At 55.8% G+C, this 21,637-nt stretch overlaps 2 protein-coding genes and 1 non-coding gene across 3 annotated transcripts in view; 2 read left to right on the forward strand and 1 right to left on the reverse strand.

Annotated features, from left to right (window-relative positions):
* Positions 1-11,749, forward strand: part of PTCH2 (patched 2) — a 15,632-nt gene extending 3,883 nt beyond the window's left edge. The window contains exons 3-22 of the mRNA XM_023761913.1: positions 3,287-3,476; positions 3,584-3,653; positions 3,822-3,913; positions 4,794-4,989; positions 5,538-5,659; positions 5,787-5,934; positions 6,012-6,143; positions 6,230-6,385; positions 6,470-6,562; positions 6,889-7,014; positions 7,102-7,220; positions 7,337-7,685; positions 7,829-8,141; positions 8,223-8,365; positions 8,450-8,630; positions 8,765-9,045; positions 9,151-9,288; positions 10,292-10,434; positions 10,518-10,617; positions 11,003-11,749. Coding sequence (XP_023617681.1) covers positions 3,287-3,476; positions 3,584-3,653; positions 3,822-3,913; positions 4,794-4,989; positions 5,538-5,659; positions 5,787-5,934; positions 6,012-6,143; positions 6,230-6,385; positions 6,470-6,562; positions 6,889-7,014; positions 7,102-7,220; positions 7,337-7,685; positions 7,829-8,141; positions 8,223-8,365; positions 8,450-8,630; positions 8,765-9,045; positions 9,151-9,288; positions 10,292-10,434; positions 10,518-10,617; positions 11,003-11,269 — 3,359 coding nt within the window. The 3' untranslated portion in view covers positions 11,270-11,749. The remainder of the gene's footprint in view (positions 1-3,286; positions 3,477-3,583; positions 3,654-3,821; positions 3,914-4,793; positions 4,990-5,537; positions 5,660-5,786; positions 5,935-6,011; positions 6,144-6,229; positions 6,386-6,469; positions 6,563-6,888; positions 7,015-7,101; positions 7,221-7,336; positions 7,686-7,828; positions 8,142-8,222; positions 8,366-8,449; positions 8,631-8,764; positions 9,046-9,150; positions 9,289-10,291; positions 10,435-10,517; positions 10,618-11,002) is intronic.
* Positions 11,750-14,425: 2,676 nt separating this feature from the next.
* On the forward strand, positions 14,426-14,541 carry LOC111827819. Its single transcript, XR_002831540.1, has one exon. It is a non-coding gene; the product is annotated as a U5 spliceosomal RNA (small nuclear RNA).
* Positions 14,542-20,648: 6,107 nt separating this feature from the next.
* The window catches only part of BTBD19 (BTB domain containing 19), a 3,164-nt gene continuing 2,175 nt past the window's right edge, over positions 20,649-21,637 (reverse strand). Inside the window, 2 exon segments of the mRNA XM_023761914.1 lie at positions 20,649-21,517; positions 21,520-21,618. Of these exon segments, the coding sequence (XP_023617682.1) occupies positions 21,465-21,517; positions 21,520-21,618 (152 nt within the window). The 3' untranslated portion in view covers positions 20,649-21,464.

Below are 21,637 nucleotides of genomic sequence, written 5' to 3' on the forward strand. Positions count from 1 at the left end.
TCCACTCTCAAGGGGCCAAAAGAGCCGCGTGTGGCTCTCGAGCCGCGGTTTGCCGAGCCGCAGTTTGTCGACCACTGTTAGACTAATCAGATACCCCCATCACCCCACCACCCCCTCACACCCCCCACCCCACCACACTCCCCACCCCACCCCACCCCCACCCCCCAGGCTGGGAAGGGGCCCGGCTTCCCTGAATCATTAGGCCCTTCAGGGGTTGGCCAAGGAAAGCAAGGCCTGTTAGAGAGGGACTGATCCTGTCCCTCTCACCTTCAAATCTGCCTCCACACTGCCCTCCTGTGGTGCATCTAAATCTTGCCTAGTCCGTCCCTGGTAAGAGTCCCTCCATCACTTTCTATAGGTTCTGGGGAGGCTCCAGAATCAAGGCCAAGCTTCTTAGCACACTTTCTAGGCCCTCCACAATCTAACTCTTTTTTTTAAATCGCCCAGCTAGCGTGGTTCAGTGGTTGAGCGTCGACCTATGAACCAGGAGGTTACAGTCAAGGCACATGCCCAGGTTGCGAGCTCAATCCCCAGTAGGGGGTGTGCAGGAGGCAGCTGAGCAATGATTCTCTCTCATCGTTGATGTTTCTATCACTCTTATAAGCCAGCAATGAGTGCTATCAACATTTTATTTTTGCTAATTTGATAGATAGTATTGCTCTTTTTTAAAAAATATATTTTATTGATTTTTTACAGAGAGGAAGGGAGAGGGATAGAGAGTTAGAAACATCGATGAGAGAGAAGCATCGAGCAGCTGCCTCCTGCACACCCCCTACTGGGGATGTGCCCACAACCAAGGCACATGCCCCTCACCGGAACCAAACCCGGGACCCTTCAGTCCCCAGGCCGACGCTCTGTCCACTGAGCCAAACCAGCTAGGGCTACTGCCCTTTTTAATTTGCATTTATAGGATTAGCTATAAGGTGGGCTTTTTCCATGCTCATGCTGGCTGACTAGTTATATTCTCCCTTTTGTAGGCATGAAAGTTTTTAACAAATATCGATTTTTGTTATTAATCCTCACTCAAGGATATTTTTTCATTGATTTCTAGAGAGAGTAAAAGGGGGGGCGGGAGAGACAGAGAGAAGCATTGATGTGAGAGAGACACATCGATTGGCTGCCTCCCACAAGAGCCCGGACCAGGGCTGGGGATCAAATCACAACTGAGGAACACGCCCCTGATCGGATTCGAATCCGGGACCCTTCCAGTCACTGAGCCAGACCGGCTCGGGTGCAAATGTCGATTTTGATGTCTCCTCCCATTCTATTTCCTCCCCGCTCACTTACAGTCATATTTTTCTCCAGTTCTTTCTCATTTTCCTGTCACATCATTTCTCTCCCAGCAGCAATTGAGTAATAACTTTGTGTCTGTGCCTACTACGTGCTGGGCAATTCTGTAAGGACTGTGCCTGCATTTATTGTAATTCCACCGAGGTAGGCGCTGTCTCCATTTTACAGATGAGGAAATTGAGGGTCAGAGACTAAGTACGTACTTTGCCCCAAGCACAGACTGAGTGTCAGAGCCAAGGCTCAAAGCCAGGTCTGCACAGAGCCTGCGTGCTCTCCCCTGCACCTGCGCTCTCTTCTTGCTCCTATAATACATCCCAGGTCATCTGTCCCTGTATCTGTCATGTCACTGTCAGCCCATAACAAATCGATATTTGTTAAAGCTTTCATGCCTACAAAAGGGAGAATATAACTAGTCAGCCAGAAGTTGTCGGTGTTTCTTTCTCCTGCTTTCTTATTAGTTCTCTCTGGGTTCCTTCCTTCTGCCCTCCCTCCTTCCCCTCAGCACTCACTCACTATGGGGAGCTGATCCCTGTCCTCCCCTCGCATCCTTCCTCGTGGCAGCTCTGGCCTGAGCTTGGTGACATAAGCACTATAGTACAGGCCTGGGAGAGGAGTGAGGAGTCAGGGGGCAGAAAAAGAGTAGGTGGATGCCCTGGCCAGGTTGCTCAGTGGTTAGAGCGTCATCCCATACACCAAAAGGTTGCAGGTTCGATTCCTGGTCAGGGCACATACGCAGGTTGAAGGTTTAATCCCTGGTCTGGGCTCGTATGGGAGGTAAGCAATCGATGTCTGTCTCTCTGTCTCTCTCTGTCTCTCTTTCTCTCTTTCTCCCCAACCTCCCATCCCTTTCTCCCTCCCTTTCCCTTCCTTCCTCTCTCAAAAAAAAAAAAGAGTAGGTGGAAGGGGGCAGGGTGGCTGTGTGAAACTGGGTTCATGGAGGGAGGGCCAGAAATGGGGTTTGGGTGGGGGGATGTAAGTATATAAGCAGATCTGTTTTGGGGGGAACCAAGGGTTTGGGGCTCTCGTGAGTGAGAAGATTATGTGGGTTTGAAAAAGAGATTGGGGAGCATGATGATGCCAGTGGGACTGGCATCTCAGAGAGGCAGTGCGTGTGAGCCCAGGTAGGTAGAGGCAGAACTGGGTCTAAGACCAGACCAAGGGCACCAGCCCCTCGCCCTCCTCCAAACCAGTCAGCTCCTCGCCTCCCCAAGCCCCAGTGACAGAGCCTGACTCCACGGCCAGCACAGTGCAGGGCGGGAGGGCGCTGAGACTGAGGAGGCCGAGGCGGGCCTGGCACTGGGACCCCGATTGTCTGCAGGGAGCCTGGTGAAAGGGATCGGGAGCCCTTTCTTCCCCTTGGCCCGCTTTGCTGTCACCGCTGCCAGGGACATGAGCTGAGTCCAGGGCCTTCCTGTGTGCGGGGCCCAGTGTGTGAAGGTGTCACACTCTGAGACTGCGATCCTCCCCTCGCCTGTGCCACGGCCCATTGTTTCCAGGCACTCCCTGCCCTGCCCTCTTGGCAGGACGGTGTGGCTGTAGTCACTGCCTGGGCAACCTGCGCTAGGAGCCGGCCCAGCCCTGCTCCTTTAGAGCAGCCTCCCTATTGGCCCCTTTTGTCACCTCGTCTTCCCCACCAGCTCAGAGAGGGACTGAGCGAGGGCTCCCTCAGCACGGTGCCCCAGCACCCCAGCCCTGGCCCAGCTCAAACTGATGTCTCATGTTTTAGTTTTTTGCCCCAAACCTAGCCAGTTGGTTCATGCTCAGTTCTTAGACCACACGAGAATCCCATAGGGCCACACCACTAGGCTCTGGCTTTCCTGCGGAACTCCCATTCTGAGCCGGGGCGTCAGGGTGGCCATCAGGGAGAACGGGGCTGGGGGGGGGATCAGCAGCACTTCTCCCACTGGTCCTGGGGGGCATCATGGGCTAGGGCCCCGCATCCCCAGAGTCTGACCCCTGCGCTCTCTCCCCTGCGCTCTCCTCCTCGCTCTGGCAGTGGGCAGCCGGGTGAGCCAGGAGCTGCAGTACACCAAGGAGAAGCTGGGCGAGGAGGCTGCGTACACCTCCCAGATGTTGATACAGACCCCGCGCCAGGAGGGGGAGAGCGTCCTCACACCTGAGGCACTGCGCCTCCACCTCCAGGCGGCCCTCACCGCCAGCAAAGTGCAAGTATCGCTCTATGGAAAGTGAGTCTGGCAGGTCCCCGAGCAGCCGGGGGTGAGGCGTGCCAGGGGCAGGGCTGGAGTGGACTCCCCCTCTGCTGACCTCCTGCCTGTGCCCCCGGCTCCTGCAGGTCCTGGGACTTGAACAAATCTGCTACAAGTCAAGGAGTTCCTCTCATTGAAAATGGGATGATTGAGCGGGTGAGTTCCTGAGCTGTTCTGTGCGCGGGTGGAGGTGGAGCCTTCCCTGAAGGAGGGGGCCCTCTGGGAGGCCGAGTCGGGAGGTGGGGGGTGTGGAGGGACCCCACAAAGGTCATGGAGAAAGGAGCCCCGAGGCAGGACTCATGCGGCCTGGGGTGTCCCTGGCAGATGATTGAGAAGCTGTTCCCGTGCGTGATCCTCACCCCCCTCGACTGCTTCTGGGAGGGAGCCAAGCTCCAAGGGGGCTCTGCCTACTTGCCGTGAGTGCCCCCTCCCCCTCTCCCTCCCCCCACCGGGGGCCCTGCCTTGTCCTGGGTGGGTGCAGGGACGTCTCCAGCAGAAAAGAGGGGTGGGAGTAAAGGCGATCAAAACCTTACCAAGGGCCCAGTGACCTCCCAGGCCACGGTCAGAGCAGGGCTGCCCGGCTCTCTCCACGTCCCCCATCTCCTCGCCCCAAAGGAGAGGCAGACCTGTCTTATCAGACGGGACAAAACACGAAGGTCTGTAGGACCTGAGCCAAGATCTTTTTGAAAGATCCCCAGAAAGAGACTTGCCAAGGAGAGTTAGCCGGGTATCTGCTACGCTGTTGCCCAGGCCAGAAAGGAAACCTGTTAGGAGCAGTGCCCATATGGTTCTGTGCCAGAGCTAAGGGTAGACGGCTGGGGAAGGGACTCCCCGGGCTTTTCTGAGCCTTTCCCATCTGTGCTGATGTCCATCCTCGCCCCTTGCCTCCATCCCCGGCTACTGCAGCAGCCTGGGGGCTCTGGGAAGCCGAGCCTGCATTCCCTCCTTGGAAGGGACTCCCCGGGCTTTGCAGCAGCCTGGGGGCCCTGGGAAGCCGAGCCTGCATTCCCTCCATCCATCCCCGGCTACTGCAGCAGCCTGGGGGCCCTGGGAGGCCGAGCCTGCATTCCCTCCATGCGGAGGAGCTGGGGTGCAGCAGCCTGGGGGCCCTGGGAAGCCGAGCCTGCATTCCCTCCATGCGGAGGAGCTGGGGTGCAGCAGCCTGGGGGCCCTGGGAAGCCGAGCCTGCATTCCCTCCATGCGGAGGAGCTTGGGGTACAGCATGGGTCCCCTCGCAGCAGTTTGGAGGGTGGGAATCGATCCCTGATTCTCACCAGCCACGGGCTCTCCCCTCAGCGGCCGTCCCGACATCCAGTGGACCAACCTGGATCCCGAGCAGCTGCTGGAGGAGCTGGGCCCCTTCGCCGCCCTTGAGGGCTTCCGGGAGCTGCTGGCCAAGGCACAGGTGGGCCAGGCCTACGTGGGGCGGCCCTGTCTGAACCCTGACGACCCTCACTGCCCGCCTAGCGCTCCCAACCACCACAGCCGGCAGGTGGGTTCCGGCAGGCCTGCAGGGCAAGGCTGTCTTCCTGGCTTTTCCCTCCTCTCTTCCTGGGTGGGAGGGAGCATCTGAGCTCTGCCCGCCGTTTCCCGAATGTTGTTACCCTGTCCCCACTGTGCTAGACACCTAGTGTTCCGTTCTCATTCCGTTCTCCCAGGGAACCCGCCCGTGGCACAAGAATCCCTGTGTCCTTTTCTAAGCCAGAAAGGCTGGACTTTGTCAAAATAGACTTGTCCAGGGAAACTGAGAAAAAGTAGCTAAGCACGATGTCATACCTAGTTTCCCGAGTGTCCCTGTGAATTTGGGCCTTTCCCCCAAACCCACCCAGTTACGCCAGCTCCTCCCAGCAGCCTAGCCCAGGCCCCTGCTCCGCCCTGTGGCCTTGCCTCGTCTCTGCAGGTCACTGAAGCCCAGGCCAGAAGCTCAGGAGAAGTTATCTGCCCTTCAGGCCTACAGAGCTCCGTGGTTCCTGAAGGGACCAGCCCAGGGACACGGTCCCCACAGCCAGAGCCCTGATGACCCTCCTCTGCCCCCTCCAGGCTCCCCATGTGGCTCAGGAACTGAGCGGGGGCTGCCACGGTTTCTCCCACAAGTTCATGCACTGGCAGGAGGAATTGCTGCTGGGAGGCATGGCCAGGAGCCCCCAAGGACAGCTGCTCAGGTAGGGCCCTTCTGGGGACTTGGCAAGGGGACCCCAGGCTGGGAATTCACACTCCGATTCCAGGCAGCTCGGTCAAGAGCCCCCGGCATCCAGGCCAGCGCTGACCCAGACTCCTGCCCCTCCCCAGGGCCGAGGCCCTGCAGAGCACCTTCCTGCTGATGAGCCCCCGCCAGCTGTATGAGCACTTCCGGGGCGACTACCAGACACACGACATCGGCTGGAGCGAAGAGCAGGCGGGCACCGTGCTGCAGGCCTGGCAGCGGCGCTTCGTGCAGGTCAGTGTGGAGAAGGGCAGGGCGGTGCCCTCAGGCCGCGCCGCCTCCTGCCCCTCAGACCCACCCTGTGTCTCCAGCTGGCCCAGGAGGCCCTGCCCGAGAACGCGTCCCAGCAGATCCACGCCTTCTCCTCCACCACCCTGGATGACATCCTGCAGGCCTTCTCCGAAGTCAGCGCTGCCCGCGTGGCCGGCGGCTATCTGCTCATGGTGGGTCCCGCTCCTGGCACCTTGCCCCCCTCCACCCGGTGCCTGCCCCGGGAACCCCTGTCCCAGGCCGTCCTCTCTCCCCGCAGCTGGCCTACGCCTGCGTGACTATGCTACGGTGGGACTGTGCCCAGTCCCAGGGTGCCGTGGGCCTCGCCGGGGTGCTGCTGGTGGCCCTGGCAGTGGCCTCGGGCCTCGGGCTCTGCGCCCTGCTCGGCATTGCCTTCAATGCTGCCACCACCCAGGTACAGCGGGACTGCAGGGCAGACGTGGGTGCCCACAGCTCAGGCTCCTCGGTTCCTCCAGCTGCCCGCCCTGTGCCCCTCTAGGTGCTGCCCTTCTTGGCACTGGGCATCGGCGTGGATGACATATTCCTGCTGGCACACGCCTTCGCAGAGGCCCCGCCTGGCACCCCTCTGCAGGTGCGCTTCCCTCTGCAGCCTGGGCTTGTCTGAGGCCAGCCCGGGGGTTAAGAGCCTCTTGGTTTGGGTGACCTTGGGCCGGTAATTAACCTCTTTGCCTCAGCTCCCTCATCTGTAAGTGGATGTAATAACTGCTTGTATCGTAAAGGTTGGTGTGCGGATCGGTGAGGTAATTCAAGTCGAGTGCTTGGAACAGTGTGTGGCCCGCACGTGGGCTCGGGAACTGTTAGCTGCTGTGTGGTCATTGTCCCTCCTCGGCCGTCCCACGTCCCCACGCCTCCCCTTCACTGCACCCGGAGACTCAGGCCCCTCCCCTGTCCTGGCAGGAGCGCACGGGCGAGTGTCTGCTCCGCACGGGCCCCAGCGTCGCACTCACGTCCATCAACAACATGGTGGCCTTCTTCATGGCCGCCCTCGTTCCCATCCCCGCGCTGCGGGCCTTCTCCTTGCAGGTGAGGCTTCGGGAAGAGGGCCGGGTGGGGTAGGCACGGGACGGGCGTGCTTCACCCAGCCTCTGCGCCCTCCCTGCCCGTCCCCAGGCGGCCGTCGTGGTCGGCTGCAACTTTGCGGCCGTGATGCTCGTCTTCCCAGCGGTCCTCAGCCTGGACCTGCACCGGCGCCACTGCCAGCGCCTCGATGTGCTCTGCTGCTTCTCCAGGTGCTGCCCCTGCACCCCCCTCCATCCCACTAGGCTGTCCTCCCTTGGCACCCCCACCCGGTCCCCTCACTAGCATTTCCCGGCACAGACCTGTCACCCGTCTCTCTGCCTTTCAGCCCCTGTTCTGCTCGGGTGATTCAGATTCTGCCCCAGGAGCTGGCGGACAGGACAGTACCCGTGGGCATTGCCCACCTGACTGCCACCGTCCATGCCTTCGCCCACTGTGACGCCAGCAGCCAGCATGTGATCACCAGCCTGCCTCCCCAAGCCCACCTGGTGCCTCCACCCTCTGATCCACTGAGCTCTGAGCTGTTCAGCCCAGGAGGGTCCACTCGGGACCTTCTGGGCCAGGAGGAGGGGACAAGGCAGAAGGCAGCCTACAAGTCTCTGCCCTGTGCCCGCTGGACTCTTGCCCATTTTTGCCGCCATCAGTTTGCACCCTTGCTGCTCCAGTCACGCGCCAAGGTAAGAGTCCAAGCCCAGAGGAGTGGGGGTGGACCGGGGCAGGCACTTAGGTGTCTCTGGGCCCCAAGAAGGGCAGGGGCCTAGCCCACCATCGCTGGCTGGGGGGTGTCCCTGGGCCTCCACGGAGCTGCTGTTTCCCACAGGCTGTGGTGCTGGTCCTCTTTGGGGCTCTTCTGGGCCTGAGCCTCTACGGAGCGACCTTGGTGCAGGACGGGCTGGCCCTGACCGACGTGGTGCCGCGGGGCACCAAGGAGCATGCCTTCCTGAGCGCCCAGCTCAGGTACTTCTCCCTGTACGAGGTGGCCCTGGTGACACAGGGTGGCTTTGACTACGCCCACGCCCAACGCGCCCTCTTTGATCTGCACCAGCGCTTCAGTTCCCTCAAGGCCGTGCTGCCGCCGCCCGCCACTCAGGCGCCGCGCACCTGGCTGCACTATTACCGCAACTGGCTGCAGGGTGAGGCGAGGGGACGGCGGGAGGCTGCTGCCGGCAGAACCCCCGGCCCCAGGCTGACTGCACCCTCCCTGTCCTCCCCAGGAATCCAGGCTGCGTTTGACCAGGACTGGGCTTCTGGGCGCATTACCCGCCACTCGTACCGCAATGGCTCTGAGGATGGGGCCCTGGCCTACAAGCTGCTCATCCAGACCGGGGACGCCCGGGAGCCTCTGGATTTCAGCCAGGTGGGGGGAGGGCTGGACGGCTCGGGGGGGCCCAGGGGACCCGGCCTCACGGGCCCGGGCCTTCAGCCCTCCCTGCCTCCGCAGCTGACCACGAGGAAGCTGGTGGACACGGAGGGGCTGGTTCCACCCGAGCTCTTCTACGTGGGGCTGACCGTGTGGGTGAGCAGTGACCCCCTGGGCCTGGCGGCCTCGCAGGCCAACTTCTACCCCCCACCCCCCGAGTGGCTGCACGACAAGTACGACACCACCGGGGAGAACCTGCGCAGTGAGTCCCGGGGAGGAGGAGGGGGGCAGAAGAGCCTCGGCCTGGGCCACACAGGCCCTACCCTAAGGCCCTGCCCACTGCTCCCGTGCTCACTGGCCACCCCTCCTCTCCTTGCCGCCCCCTCCCCTCCACAGTCCCGCCGGCCCAGCCCCTGGAGTTTGCCCAGTTCCCCTTCCTACTGCGCGGCCTCCAGAAGACGGAGGACTTTGTGGAGGCCATCGAGGGGGCCCGGGCAGCATGCGCCGAGGCAGGCCAGGCCGGGGTGCGTGCCTACCCCAGCGGCTCCCCCTTCCTCTTCTGGGAGCAGTACCTGGGCCTGCGGCGCTGCTTCCTGCTGGCGGTCTGCATCCTGCTGGTGTGCACGTTCCTCGTCTGTGCCCTGCTGCTGCTCAACCCCTGGACAGCTGGCCTCATAGTGAGTCTGCAGGGTTGGGGCTGGAGACCCAGGGCTCCCCACCCTCTCCTGCCCGTCCCATCCCCCCTCCTCCCAGGAGCCCCGGCTGAGCTCTGCCCTCCCCAGGTGCTGGTCCTGGCAGTGATGACCGTGGAGCTCTTTGGCATCATGGGTTTCCTGGGCATCAAGCTGAGCGCCATCCCCGTGGTGATCCTTGTGGCCTCTGTGGGCATCGGGGTCGAGTTCACAGTCCATGTGGCTCTGGTGAGCACAGGCGCTGGGGGAGGCGTGGGCCCGCTGACTCAGGATGCAGCAAATACTTACCAAGCACCTACTATGTGCTGGGGACTACTTAGGAATGGGGCTATGATAGCAGTACAGGCAGGCTTTACCTTCAAGGAGCTTATATTCTAGAGGACAGTGGTAAACAAGTAAGCAAATAAATAAGCAGCCATTGCAGTCGAGAAAGCCCTGAGCAGAGTGGAAGGAGAGAAAACGGGACCCAGTGCTGCTTTTGGGTGGCCTCACTGTGAAGGGGTCAGAGAAACGGACGGAGGCAGATGGCAATGCGGGGCAGGAGGGCTCCTGGCAAGACAGAGGCCGGAGAACGGAGGCAGGCACCGGCCTGGCAAAGCTTCAGGCCCTCCCACAGGGAGGAGTGGGACGTCGAGCGGCCTCGACCAGCTGGAGGCACCAACACAAACAGCTCCCTTCTTTTTCCACTCACAATAGCCCTGTTATTGTTCTGATCATAAGAACTATACCCCTGCGGGGGGGAGGGGGCAGAAGGCAGCATGCGGAGGGAGAAGTGCAAAGAATAGAAATGCCGCCCTGAGAAGTGACAGCACGGTGGTGTCCACCTCCCAGACCAGGGAGGCCAGCTGTTTCTGTAAAGGCCCAGGTGGTAAATATTTTAGGCTTGGCGAGTCCTATAGTCTCCATTGCATCTCTGCCATTGTAGCCTTAAAGCAGAGACAGACACTGCAGAAGTGGATGGGTGTGGCTGTGTTTAAACAAAACTTCATTTACAAAAACAGGTGACGGGCTGTAGTTTGCCAACCTATTGTGGACAGTGCTCTGTGTCTCACCAGACACATCTGTACATGCCACCTAAACGGACTCGTGCACGCTGCCTGGACAGCTCCCAGGCGCTCGGCCCACCCGGCCTCCTGTGGGTCAGGGCATGGGTGCCCCAGGGGCAGATGACGGCAGCGGGCACCTAGCAGAGCTGGCTGAGGAGCCGCTCCCGGACCACTTGTTCCCCCAGGGCTTCCTGACCACCCAGGGCAGCCGGAACCTGCGGGCTGCCCGGGCCCTCGAGCACACGTTCGCCCCAGTGACCGATGGGGCCGTCTCCACGTTGCTGGGTCTGCTCATGCTTGCTGGTTCCAACTTTGACTTCATCGTAAGGTAGAGGGGTGCGCAGGGCAGGGGGGCAGGGCTGCCCGTGCTGACCTCGGGGCCTGCCCAGGCTGACCTCCCACCCACACCAGGTACTTCTTCGTGGTGCTGACGGTGCTCACACTCCTGGGCCTCCTCCATGGGCTGGTGCTGCTGCCTGTGCTGCTGTCCATCCTGGGCCCCCCACCAGAGGTGACCAACCCTCCCTCTGCTCCTGGCCCAGGGGACGGAGTGGGACGGGCAGGGGAAGGGCCAGAGCCAGAACAAGGTGCCCTCAGCGGCCAAGAGTCAGGGCTCACCTCCCAAGGATCCTCCCCATGAGGCGCTACCAACTGAAGGCGGCAGCCTCCCGCTTCGCCCCGACACCGTGGCCTGCCCTCGTCTCTCCTGGCTTCTTTACAGAACCCACCTTAGCCTCCAGGGTCCAGAGCAAGGTGCACGGTTTGTCCAGGCCTTGACACCTGTCCCTTGGCCAACAAGGGCCCAGCTTCCCAACATCCATGGCGATGCACCAGGCAGGTGCTGAGGGGATCGGGGCTCCAGCCCTGGGCTCACGGGCTGCTGTGTCTCTCCCCAGGTGGTGCAGATGTACAAGGAGAGCCCCGAGGCCCTGAGGCCCCCAGCTCCACGAGCAGGAGGGCTCAGGTGGGGGTTGTCCCCCACCCTGCCCCAGAGCTTCGCCAGAGTGACTACCTCCATGACCGTGGCCCTCCACCCGCCCCCACTGCCTGGTGCCTACATCCACTCAGCCTCTGATGAGCCTCCTTGGTCCCCTGCTGCCACGCCGGCTGCCAACGGCTCCAGCAACCTCACTTCTAGGGGACCGTGTCCAGCCCCGGAGTGAAAGCGCAGCTGAAGCATGGAGGCCCTGCTTGGGCCACGTGAAGTCACTGGAAAGCAGTGGATGGTTACTGAGTGCAGGGCGGACTCCTGGAGAGCGCTGCTGCTGCCGCCTGCCTGCCTGCACCCCCTCCCCTGACGCGGCCATCACAGACCTCCCTGATGTCTGCACAGAACCAGCACCCAGGCTGTGAGCAGCCTTCCACACTGGGTCCCGCCTGCCTGTCCCTGTGTCCGGGTAGGAGTAAAGCCAGCACCCCACACTGCTGCCCCCAGCCGACCAAGCCCGAGGGACCCTCTAGCACCCTTTGCCGGTCCTGGCCCCCACTGCCTGGTGACTCCTGGGTAGGCTCTCTGTATCCCTGCCTACCTCCTACCACATAAATTATTTATATGAAGATGTTTATTTTTGTAGTTTGTACAGATGTTAGCTATGCTGAAAGTTTTATTTTTAAAGAGTGAAATATATTCTATATGAACTCATCTCAAATGGCTTTGGTGTTTTTCTTTCCGACAGAGTTGGGAGTTTGCAGGTAAAAATGTCAGGACCTGAGGTCCTAGGGCTGCTCTGTTCCTGGGTGGGAAAGGCCCCAGGTTCTCAATGTTTGTCACATGGCCGCAGTCTATTTATTCACCCAGGAGTGAAGGTGATGTTCAGCAAACATGTCGGTCATGTGCTTGGTAATGGCCTGGGTTGAGTGCTTAGCATACAACATGATCTAAATGTTTTTAGTGTCAAACGCTGCTGTGTGGCTTTCAGCCACCATAATCCAGCCCTGCACTCCCCCAGTCGCCTTGCCCCCTTCCTGTTAGAGCAGCATGCCAGGCATGGATGAGGGCACAGCCATCAGCAGATGGGAAGTGCGATGGGAGATCAGGAAAGTAGCCCATGGAAGAGATGGGGCCTTCAGGGTCTGGGGAGATATTTCAGTTTTGCGCCCAGACCAACCTCAAGGCAGAGGCCTCTATAGGTTAGCAGTCAGCCTGGCACCCCTGAGGCCAGACATCCAGGGGCTCAGTGGGGGACTGTTCAGAAATTGTGCTAAGAACCAGTGAGGCACTGTATTGACAATGCTTGTTCTGTGAAGGTTGAACAGTCCCCTTGCACAGAGGTCTTGCAGACTCTGGCCACACCCCTGGACTAGAGTACTGGGCCTCAGTCCATAGGGTGGGGTGGGGGGCGGATCTTTTGTTGCCTTTCGCCAACTATTCCAGGGCTCAGTCTCAGCCACCCACTCACCAGGAACAATCCCACCCTGAGAGCACTGCCTTCTCACACCTCACCCACCACCCCAACGGCCAGATAATCATGTTCTGACCAAAAATGAAAAAACTAAGCCTAATGCAGCTGAATCAACACTAAATACCTAAAAAGACTTAACGATAAGTGAGTACAGTAGTTGGCTTGGAAACTAGACTAGGGGGTGTACCCAAGGCGTCCAGGGGATGGAAGTTGGCTGGATTTGGGTCCGGGGCTGTTTGGGTCACTAGGAGCTTTTGGGTGGAGCCGAAGAGCTTACAAGACTGGAACATGCAAAAGCTGTCAGCCCACTGTGCCACTTACCAGCTGAGTGACGTGTGAAAGTTAACACCCCAGCCTCAGTGTCTTCCTCTGTGAAATGGGAAGATTAGCCCTAACTGACTTGGCTCAGTGGATAGAGCATTGGGCTGAGGACTGAAGGGTCCCAGGTTTGATTCTGGTCCAGGGCATGCACCTTGGTTGTGAGCTCTATCTCCAGTGGTGGGGGTGCAGAAGGCAGCTGCTCTATGTTTCTAATTCTCTATCCCTCTCCCTTCCTCTCTGTAAAAAATCAATAAAAATATATTAAAAAAAAAAGAAATGGGACGATTTCTTGTAGGGTGCTATCTTGTAGGGTGCTAAAATCCTTATGTAAGAAATGACCTGGCGCCCCAGCTGGCTTGGGTCAGTGGCGGACTGAAGGGTCCCAGGTTCGATTCCAGCAAAGGGCACATGCCTGGGTTTCGGGCTCCATCCCCAGTGGGGGGCGTGCAGGAGGCAGCCAGTCAGTGATTCTCATCATTGACGATTCTATCTCTTTCTCCCTCTCCCTTCCTCTCTGAAATCAGTAAAAAATATATTTAAAAAGAAAAAAAAAAAGATGAAATGACCTGGCATCTCCTAAGTGCTGTGTTTGTAGTGTGTATAGATGTGAGCTTTTTTCGAAAGATTTTGCTGTGACTGCATGCTTAGGGAGAAACCCTGAAACATGTGTCCTGGTGTGGCTGCAGCTGGAGGGATTCCAGGCAGGGAGCTCCACCGCCACTGGAGTGGTCAGTCCTGGGGCGCTGACCACATCCGGTCTCTGGGACACGTCCGTGCTTGCAGGGCAGTGCACCCTGGGTGGCACCTCACAAGACTCCGACTTAACACCCTCACCCCTCCCGATCACTGACAAGATCAAATCCGCGCTGTTTCCAGGCCCAACTCCATTTAGCCTCCGCCGTCACCCCAGCCCTGGGCCGCGCCCTGCAGACACGCCCGCATTCAGACGCCCTGCTGCACCCGGGCTGCTTCACCTCCCGAATTTCACACCCATTCCCCCCGCTGGAGCACGGTGCCCGCCCCTTGACGGGACTATCCTTGGATACCTCGGATGCCGCCTCCTTCGGGGGTGCGGGCGCTGCGCCTCTCCCGTGGCCCCACTGCCCCTAATGTCTGTGCGGGACGGTCTCCGCTTCTGTCCCTACAACTGTGGGGTCCCTGCGGGTATGGAAGGCTCGGACTGAACCTCAACGATGGGGACTTGCTTAATCCCAGCCCCAGAAGGAACCAGGCACCCGGCCCCGGCGGGAAACGCCCTTTCTTCCCCGGCAAACCCGGCGCGGTTCCCGGCGGACCCGCAGAGAAGAGGGCAAGAGCTGCCGCCCCGGGTCCGACGGCGCCGCCCGCGGGGCAGCAGCTGGTGTCGCGGCCCAGCCCCGAGCGGCCTGTGATTTGCATACCCATCGTGCACCACGAAACCAGTCCCCACGCGGATTCCCACCCGCGGGGAACCTCCCGCTGCCGCCGGGCTCGCCGCTGTGAGAAAGGCAGGGTCTCTGCAAACGCCGGGCGGGGCGCGGGCCCGCGGGCACGCGGCCACCGTAACTGAGCTGGGGGTGAGCCGGCTCTAAGCCTCCCGGGCGGAGGGCGCCGGGCATACTCTGGTTTCTCTTCAGATCGCATAAATCTTTCGCCTTTTACTAAAGATTTCCGTGGAGAGGAACAGTTATGAGTTTTTACTCAATTTTTTGAGGCCTCGTTTTTACGAGGCTACTTTCCAAAAGTTAAAAAATAGATACTAGCTCTTACTCTGGTGCTTTGTTTCATGGTTAATTTTGTGACTAGTATCCAACCTGGCACAACAGGCTCTTTATTTACATGCAAATCCGATCACACATACCATTCTCTCCTTCCCCTGGGCCCAAAGCTCATGCTCCCTCCTTCCTCAGGTCTCATACAAACTTATCAGAAGTCTACACTCCATCCTGTAGAGAGCAGTTCCAGATCCACCACATCATCGTTTATCCTTTTAACCGGCTTTATTTGTTTGTTTTTGTTAATCCTCACCTGAGGATATTTTCCCATTGATTTTAGAGAGAGTGGGGGGAAGGGGAGAGACAGACAGAGAAACGCGGATGTGTCTCTTGGTGGCCTCCCGCACATCTGACCAGGGCCAGGGTCCTTGACCATAATCAAACTCAGGACCCTTCAATCCACGGGCCAGTGCTCTATCCACTGAGCCAAACCAGCTAGGGCTTAACCGGCTTTATTTTTCTTCGGAACACAATCTACTTCCTGATTATAGCATACATTAATCTGTCTGCTGTATGTTTCTCCTCCTACAATGGAAGTTCTGTGAGGAAGGGACTTCACCTAACTTGTTCTCTGATGGATTCCATGACCCCAAATCAATGTCTGGCACATCGACAACGTATATTTGTGCAGCAATGGATGAATAGATTTATTTTCTAAGTCACATATATAGTATTTAATCTCTCCCACTACAGTTATAAGCACTTTACAGAATTATTCATCCTAAGAATCCTATAGAATAGGTTCTATTATTATCTCTACTAGTAGCCCAGTGCACAGATTTGTGCACATTGAAAGGAAATTAATTAGAAGAAATATTTTAATATTACTATTCACCCTTTCTCTGTAATAGAAGTGTCAGAGATGAAAGAAAATTAGTAAAATGTATATGAAAATAATATATAGATTGATTAATAAACAATAACAGCATGATATAACAAAGACATGACATAAAAACAACAAAAATATGATATAGAAACAACAAAAACATGATATAAAAACAACATTGATAAAAACAATGACTGAAAATTAATTAAACTTATTCTAACACTGAGGCCAGTGTCAGACGGGAACAAATCAATTCTTGGAATCAGAACAACCTCTTCTTCCGCAGATCCTGTTAATACTTCAACTTTCTGCCGAAACCGGTTTGGCTCAGTGGATAGAGCGTCGGCCTGCGGACTGAAAGGTCCCAGGTTCCATTCTGGTCAAGGGCATGTACCTGGGTTTCGGGCACATCCCCAGTGGGAGATGTGCAGGAGGCAGCTGATCGATGTTTCTAACTCTCTATCTCTCTCCCTTCCTCTCTGTAAAAAATCAATAAAAAAATATATTTAAAAAAGAAAATACTTCAGCTTCAATTATGTTAGGTTGAAATCTTGTGATAATAAATCTAGTGCCATTACAAAGACCCCATTTACTATTAAGATTTCTCAGTAGCATGATGATTACACCTACTTTCAATTCTAATTTATGACACAGCATTCCTGAAGAAGTAATACTTTTAAGAAATTCGATGGGAAAATTATCCTTTTCAGCATCACCCGTTAAATCTAGTATTATTGTCGATTACACTGTTGTCTCTGCGTTTTAATGCAATACCTGTTCCCCAGCCTTTTTAACCATGTGGGAAAAGAATAGGGTATGTCATTGCATCTAATGTAGGAAACAGGATACTGATTTGTTTCATTTTAGTGGCACTCAGATTATTGGGATCTGGTTTACAATGAATGAGCAAGTCCCTTTCGAAAGGAGGTCCTCCGTCTTCGTTTCTGAATATGATGGCAACTTTGGTTACACGGGGAGAATTATATCTACCTGATCACTATTACAATCATATTTAGTCACCATTGTTACTTCCATGTGACGCCGCCGCTTTCTTTCAGCTTCAGAATGTCAACAAAAACAAACAAATTCATGATCAACAATGACAGATCAAAACACTCATGTGCGACTGGTGCCAGCGAGAGCTTTATGTGTGTCACGCATGCGCAAGTCAACTTACCCTTTTATAGATATAGAACGAACTTGCTTAATTAGACCTGCTTTCTGATGTTGCTAAACTTTTTCCAGCCCAGTGAAGCACCCCAACTTCTCTTTCAGGTAATTGTCAGCAACACAGCAGTAAATATCAACACAAAGCAGATTATTATTGTAGATCACACAAGAGAACAAAGGGAAAATATTTAACTGCAGCAGTGTTTGACTATATTCTGCAGTGAGAAAACCTGAGGTCATTTTCAAGGCCCACCATTTCTTACTTCTCTTCAGGCGGCTCAAGTTTCTAAGCTTTCTAAATCTCTGTTTTCCAGCTGATGAAAAGAAAATAGGATTCCACTGAGTATCCTATCTACCTACTCCAGGACTTCTGTGAGGATCACATGAGATGAGGCACGTGAAAACGCTTCACAGACATTTGGTTAAAGTGTAAAGTGTTCCCACCTGAGGTTAGTCGTTGCTAGGGAGAGGAAGCCAGGTGTTGCTACTCAACGACATAACCCAGATGGTCGGACACTTAGCATATTAGCCGTTTATATAGATAGATTTTATAAATAAATGAGGCCTAGATAGATTGAAGAGCCTCACTCAAGCCACAAAGCCAGAAAGGGGTGGAGCTGGGATTCAAACACAGGCAGCCTGGCTCCAGAAGAGCCTCTCTTTTTTCTTTTTTTAAAATATATTTTATTGATTTTTTACAGAGAGGAAGGGAGAGGGATAGAGAGTTAGAAACATAGATCAGCTGCCTCCTGCACACCTCCTACTGAGGAAGTGCCCACAACCAAGGTACATGCCCTTGACTGGAATCAAACCTGGGACCTTTCAGTCCGCAGGCTGACGCTCTATCCACTGAGCCAAACCGGTCAGGGCAAGAGCCATACTCTTAATCACTGTGCTACTAGTGGGGTTCAGAACATGCTACCCTAAAATATGGCACCTTGGCATATTGAGTATTTTAAACTGAAGGAATTTGAGAAAACAGGAAAGTCACTTTGACCTTCCCTACCCTCACCCTATCTTAGGTAGTTAGACAGACAGACACAGAGCAAGGACCACGGGCCAGGCACAGAAGGTCACCAGGTGGAAAGCCCCAGGTGCCCAGCAAAGGACAATCGTAGGGTGGGACCTCGCCCCCAGGGTGACTTTTCCTCCCCTAGCATATCGTGGTCATGTGGTCATGTGGTCATGTGGTTTGGACACCCTTTCCTCCCTAGAGACAGCATCTAGGCCTCAGTTGTATTTCAGCTCCAGGCCCAGAAAAGCAACAAACCCAGCCACGGCTGCTTGCCCTCAGGACCAGCGCGTTGGATAATGACCCCCAATCAATCAGTGGAGACCTAGACCCTGAAAGGACTCACCTGGAAAACTGTGAATGCTCTACTGAGACCCTCCCCTGGACGTCACCTAAAATCTCCACCCTTGAAACCCTTAGGCCGGAGGACCCAGAGTGCTCTTCCCCCGGAGCCTGAGCCCTTCCCTCCTCCTCCCCAGGCCCCCAGGCTCCTTGCCACTGCCTTCCTCACTCCCAATCTCCAAGGGCCCTTCCTTTACTTCTATTAATGTGTTTCCATTTTTTTCCTATGAATTACTTCTGTGGTTTTATAAATAAATGTTCTCTTATAGTTGGAGTCCTGGCTCTGAATTCTTTCCTAGCCAGAACCCAAGTACTGAGGTCGCTGAACCCAGGTCCGGTCTGACCCCACCAGACCAACACCTGGTCCCATTCCTGCTGCCCCCTCCCTTCTCCCTAAAGACAGGTCATAAAATCCTCAAGCGAGAGGGACCCTCCCTGTACCCAGAGGAAAGTTACCATCCTTATCTCCAAAGACAAAGGGACTCCCAGAAGAATCCTAACCAACAGGCCTGTTCCCTCCAGTTACACTTCCCTCATACCCTTTAACCTATCGTATTTCTCTACAACCTCTTCCAGTCTTCATTTCCTTAGAAAGACTCCCATGTCATGTAAAGCTTAACTAAATGTGTATGCTTTTCTCCTGTTAATGTGTCTTTGTCAGTCTAATTTCAGACCCAGCCAGGAACCCAAAGAGGGGCAAAGAAAACTTTTATTGCACGGCCGGCATGGCTCAGTGATTGAGCATTTACCTGTGAACCAGGAGGTCGGGGTTCAATTTCGTCAGGGCACACGTGGGGTGGCAGGCTTGGTCCCCAGGAGGTAGCCAATCAATGATTCTTTCTCACCAGTGATGTTTCTATCTCTCTCTCCCTCTTCCTTTCTCTCTGAAATCAATAAAAGTATATTTTTTAAAAAAACATGTGCATAATCTTAACTTCCTGTAATCAAATACTCACCTTGCTTTTTTCCACTTTGATGCAGTCTTCCTTATGGTCCCTCCTTAATTCCAAATGTATAAAAGAAACTACACCACTGCCCTGGCCAGTTTGGTCAGTGGTTAGGGCATCATCCTGCCCATCAAAGGGTCATGGGTTCGAATCCCGGTCAGGACACATACCCATTCTCGTTGGGGTGCATGCAGGAGGCAGCTAGCTGATCAATGTTTCTCTCATATTGATGTTTCTCTTTCTCCTCTCTCTCCCTCTCCCTTCCTCTCTCTCTGGAATCAATTTTAAAAATATCCTCCAGTGAGGATTTTTTTAAAAAGAAACTTTGTAACTGTCATTCACCAGAGCATTTGAGATCTTGCTTCCCAGCACTGTCATCAGTTTGACACAAAGTCTTATAAATTCTTTACAGGTTTGGACATTTCTTACGTTGACAGACTCATGTTCTACTTGGTCTGCACTGTGCTTTTCTCACCAAAGATCACAGATATATTTTTATTCCATTGTAGGAATATACCATAGTTAATTTAACTAGTCCCCGAGGTTAAACTAATCCTCTAGGACAGTGGTCGGCAAACTGCGGCTCGCGAGCCACATGCGGCTCTTTGACCCCTTGAGTGTGGCTCTTCCACAAAATACCACGTGTGGGCGTGCGCGTACAGTGCGATTGAAACTTCGTGGCCCATGCGCAGAAGTCGGTATTTTGTGGAAGAGCCACACTCAAGGGGCCAAAGAGCCGCATGTGGCTCTCGAGCCGCCGTTTGCCGACCTAGAGTCTAGGACATCTAGCTTGTTACCAGTTCTCATCACCCAAACACTACTGTCGTGAAGTATTGTTAATCATGTGCAACATATTTGTGTATAAAATCTCTAAGTTAGAGTCTAACTTTATTTTCTTCCAAATAGTTAATGCTCCCTTATTTCAGATTGACAGCATTTTATTTCACAGCTCTTTTAAACTCTATGGAGTAAAATAGTATTTAAATAAAGGAAAAATGCCGTCGCTGAACATTTGCAGAGCCCTGTTTAACTGATAGCGACGGGGAAGCAGAAGGTAATCAGGCCCCACTCCAGGCCCAGGGATCTTTTCCAGGGGGACTCAGATCCTCAGGAAGACAACATGTGTAAGGCATGAACGACCAGCACGGGGAGTTCAGTGACCGAGAGCCGCCCGCGCCGTGTTGCTCAGTGGGTAGAGCGCCGGCCTGAGGGCTGGAGCGTCCCAGGCTCCATTCTGGCCGAGGCCGAGCCTGGGCTGCGGGCTCCATCCCGGGCAGGGTACCGGCTGGAGCAGTCGCTCTCATCGCTGATGTGTCTATCTTTCTCACCTTCTCCCTTCCTCTCTGAAATAAATAAAAATATACATTTAAAAAATAGATAAATAACCGAGAGTAAATCCAGAGCTGGAGGACTAGTGCCTTCAGGACCAGTGAATTCACGCGAAGAGAATTGTTGAGAGAAAAGCTGCAATTATTTGGAGCCACTAATACATTGTGAGCCCCCTGAAAGCGAAACAGATTCTATTTTGTCCCGAGGGCGACGGAGACGTGGAGGACTTAACGGGGAGTCGGGCTGATAATCTCGGTAAACCGGCCTCTGTGAGAAGCGGCTTCGGGGAGGCGAGAAGGTAATTCACCTGTTTCCGTCATTCCTGCGCGGACAGACTGGCTGAACTGGGCTGAAACAGCTGTAAAAATCCTGTCAAGGAGAAAAAATACCTTCCCTCTCCTCTGAGCTCTTGGCTGAGACCCCATAACAGAAACACAGATTAACAGGAGAAAAACAAACAGGTTTATTAACGTGAACACTCGGTGCGCACATGGAGAGGCCCAGGGAGAATGAGGAAGTCCCTGCACGGCCTAAAACACCCACTGAAACCCCACCTCCCGCCGAAGGGGAGAAAAGCGGGGCGGGAGGTGAGGGCTGCGGCTCCCAGGGGCGCCTTTCCCACCGACGAGCTTCTCGTGATGAGTCATCCTTCTCCTGGTACAGAGGAGGCGCCCTTATACATGGAGATTCCTTTATAAATATAAACTTCCCTTACGAAAGGGCAGCTTAAAATAACCCTTATGTCCGAAGGCACACTTGGGCCCGGCACATCCCGCGGCCTGGTCCCTGTGAAGGCGGCGGAAGCAGGCGCGAGGGGCGGAGGGAGGCCAGGGGCCCGGGTTCGGGCTCGGCGCTCACGGAGATGGGACACATGGGCTCGGAACCGGGAAAAGACGAGGAGGCTCAGTTCTGAACAGTCTGAGGTGTCCCTGGGGCATTTACAAAGCGGCCTCCAGGAGGCAGGTCTGGAATGAAAGAAGGCGCTGAGCCGGGAAGTGCCAGAGTAAATGGGGCGGGCACTCCGGGTAGAGTTAGGGGATGGCGCCAGGAAAAAGAACTTGGGCCCAGCGCACGCCCGCGCCCTTCCCGCCCCTCCTCGGCCCCACCCACAGAGCTCTGCGCCCGGCCCGCCCCGGGGCTTCCCGCGCGCCGCTCGCAGAGCATGGTGGGAGCGGAAACCCGCTCAGAGGGCCGAGCATGTCGGGAGATGTAGTTTAGGAGAGGCCCAGCATTCCTCGCGAGACCTGGGCTTCGGTCACTTTAAGGGCAGGTCCAGAAAGCGGTGATGCTCCCGGGGCAGGGTCCCCTCCGGCGGTGGCACGAGGCTCCTCGGGCCGTGTCTCCTCTTCGCAGAGCGTGGCATTTCCACGCCTCCACGATCTGCTCCCCCTTCAGGGGAAGGCCGGTCACTCACGGTGGAAGGACCGG

This window comes from Myotis lucifugus, unplaced genomic scaffold (genome assembly GCF_000147115.1).
Source record: "Myotis lucifugus unplaced genomic scaffold, Myoluc2.0 scaffold_222, whole genome shotgun sequence".
Classification (NCBI taxonomy): domain Eukaryota; kingdom Metazoa; phylum Chordata; class Mammalia; order Chiroptera; family Vespertilionidae; genus Myotis; species Myotis lucifugus.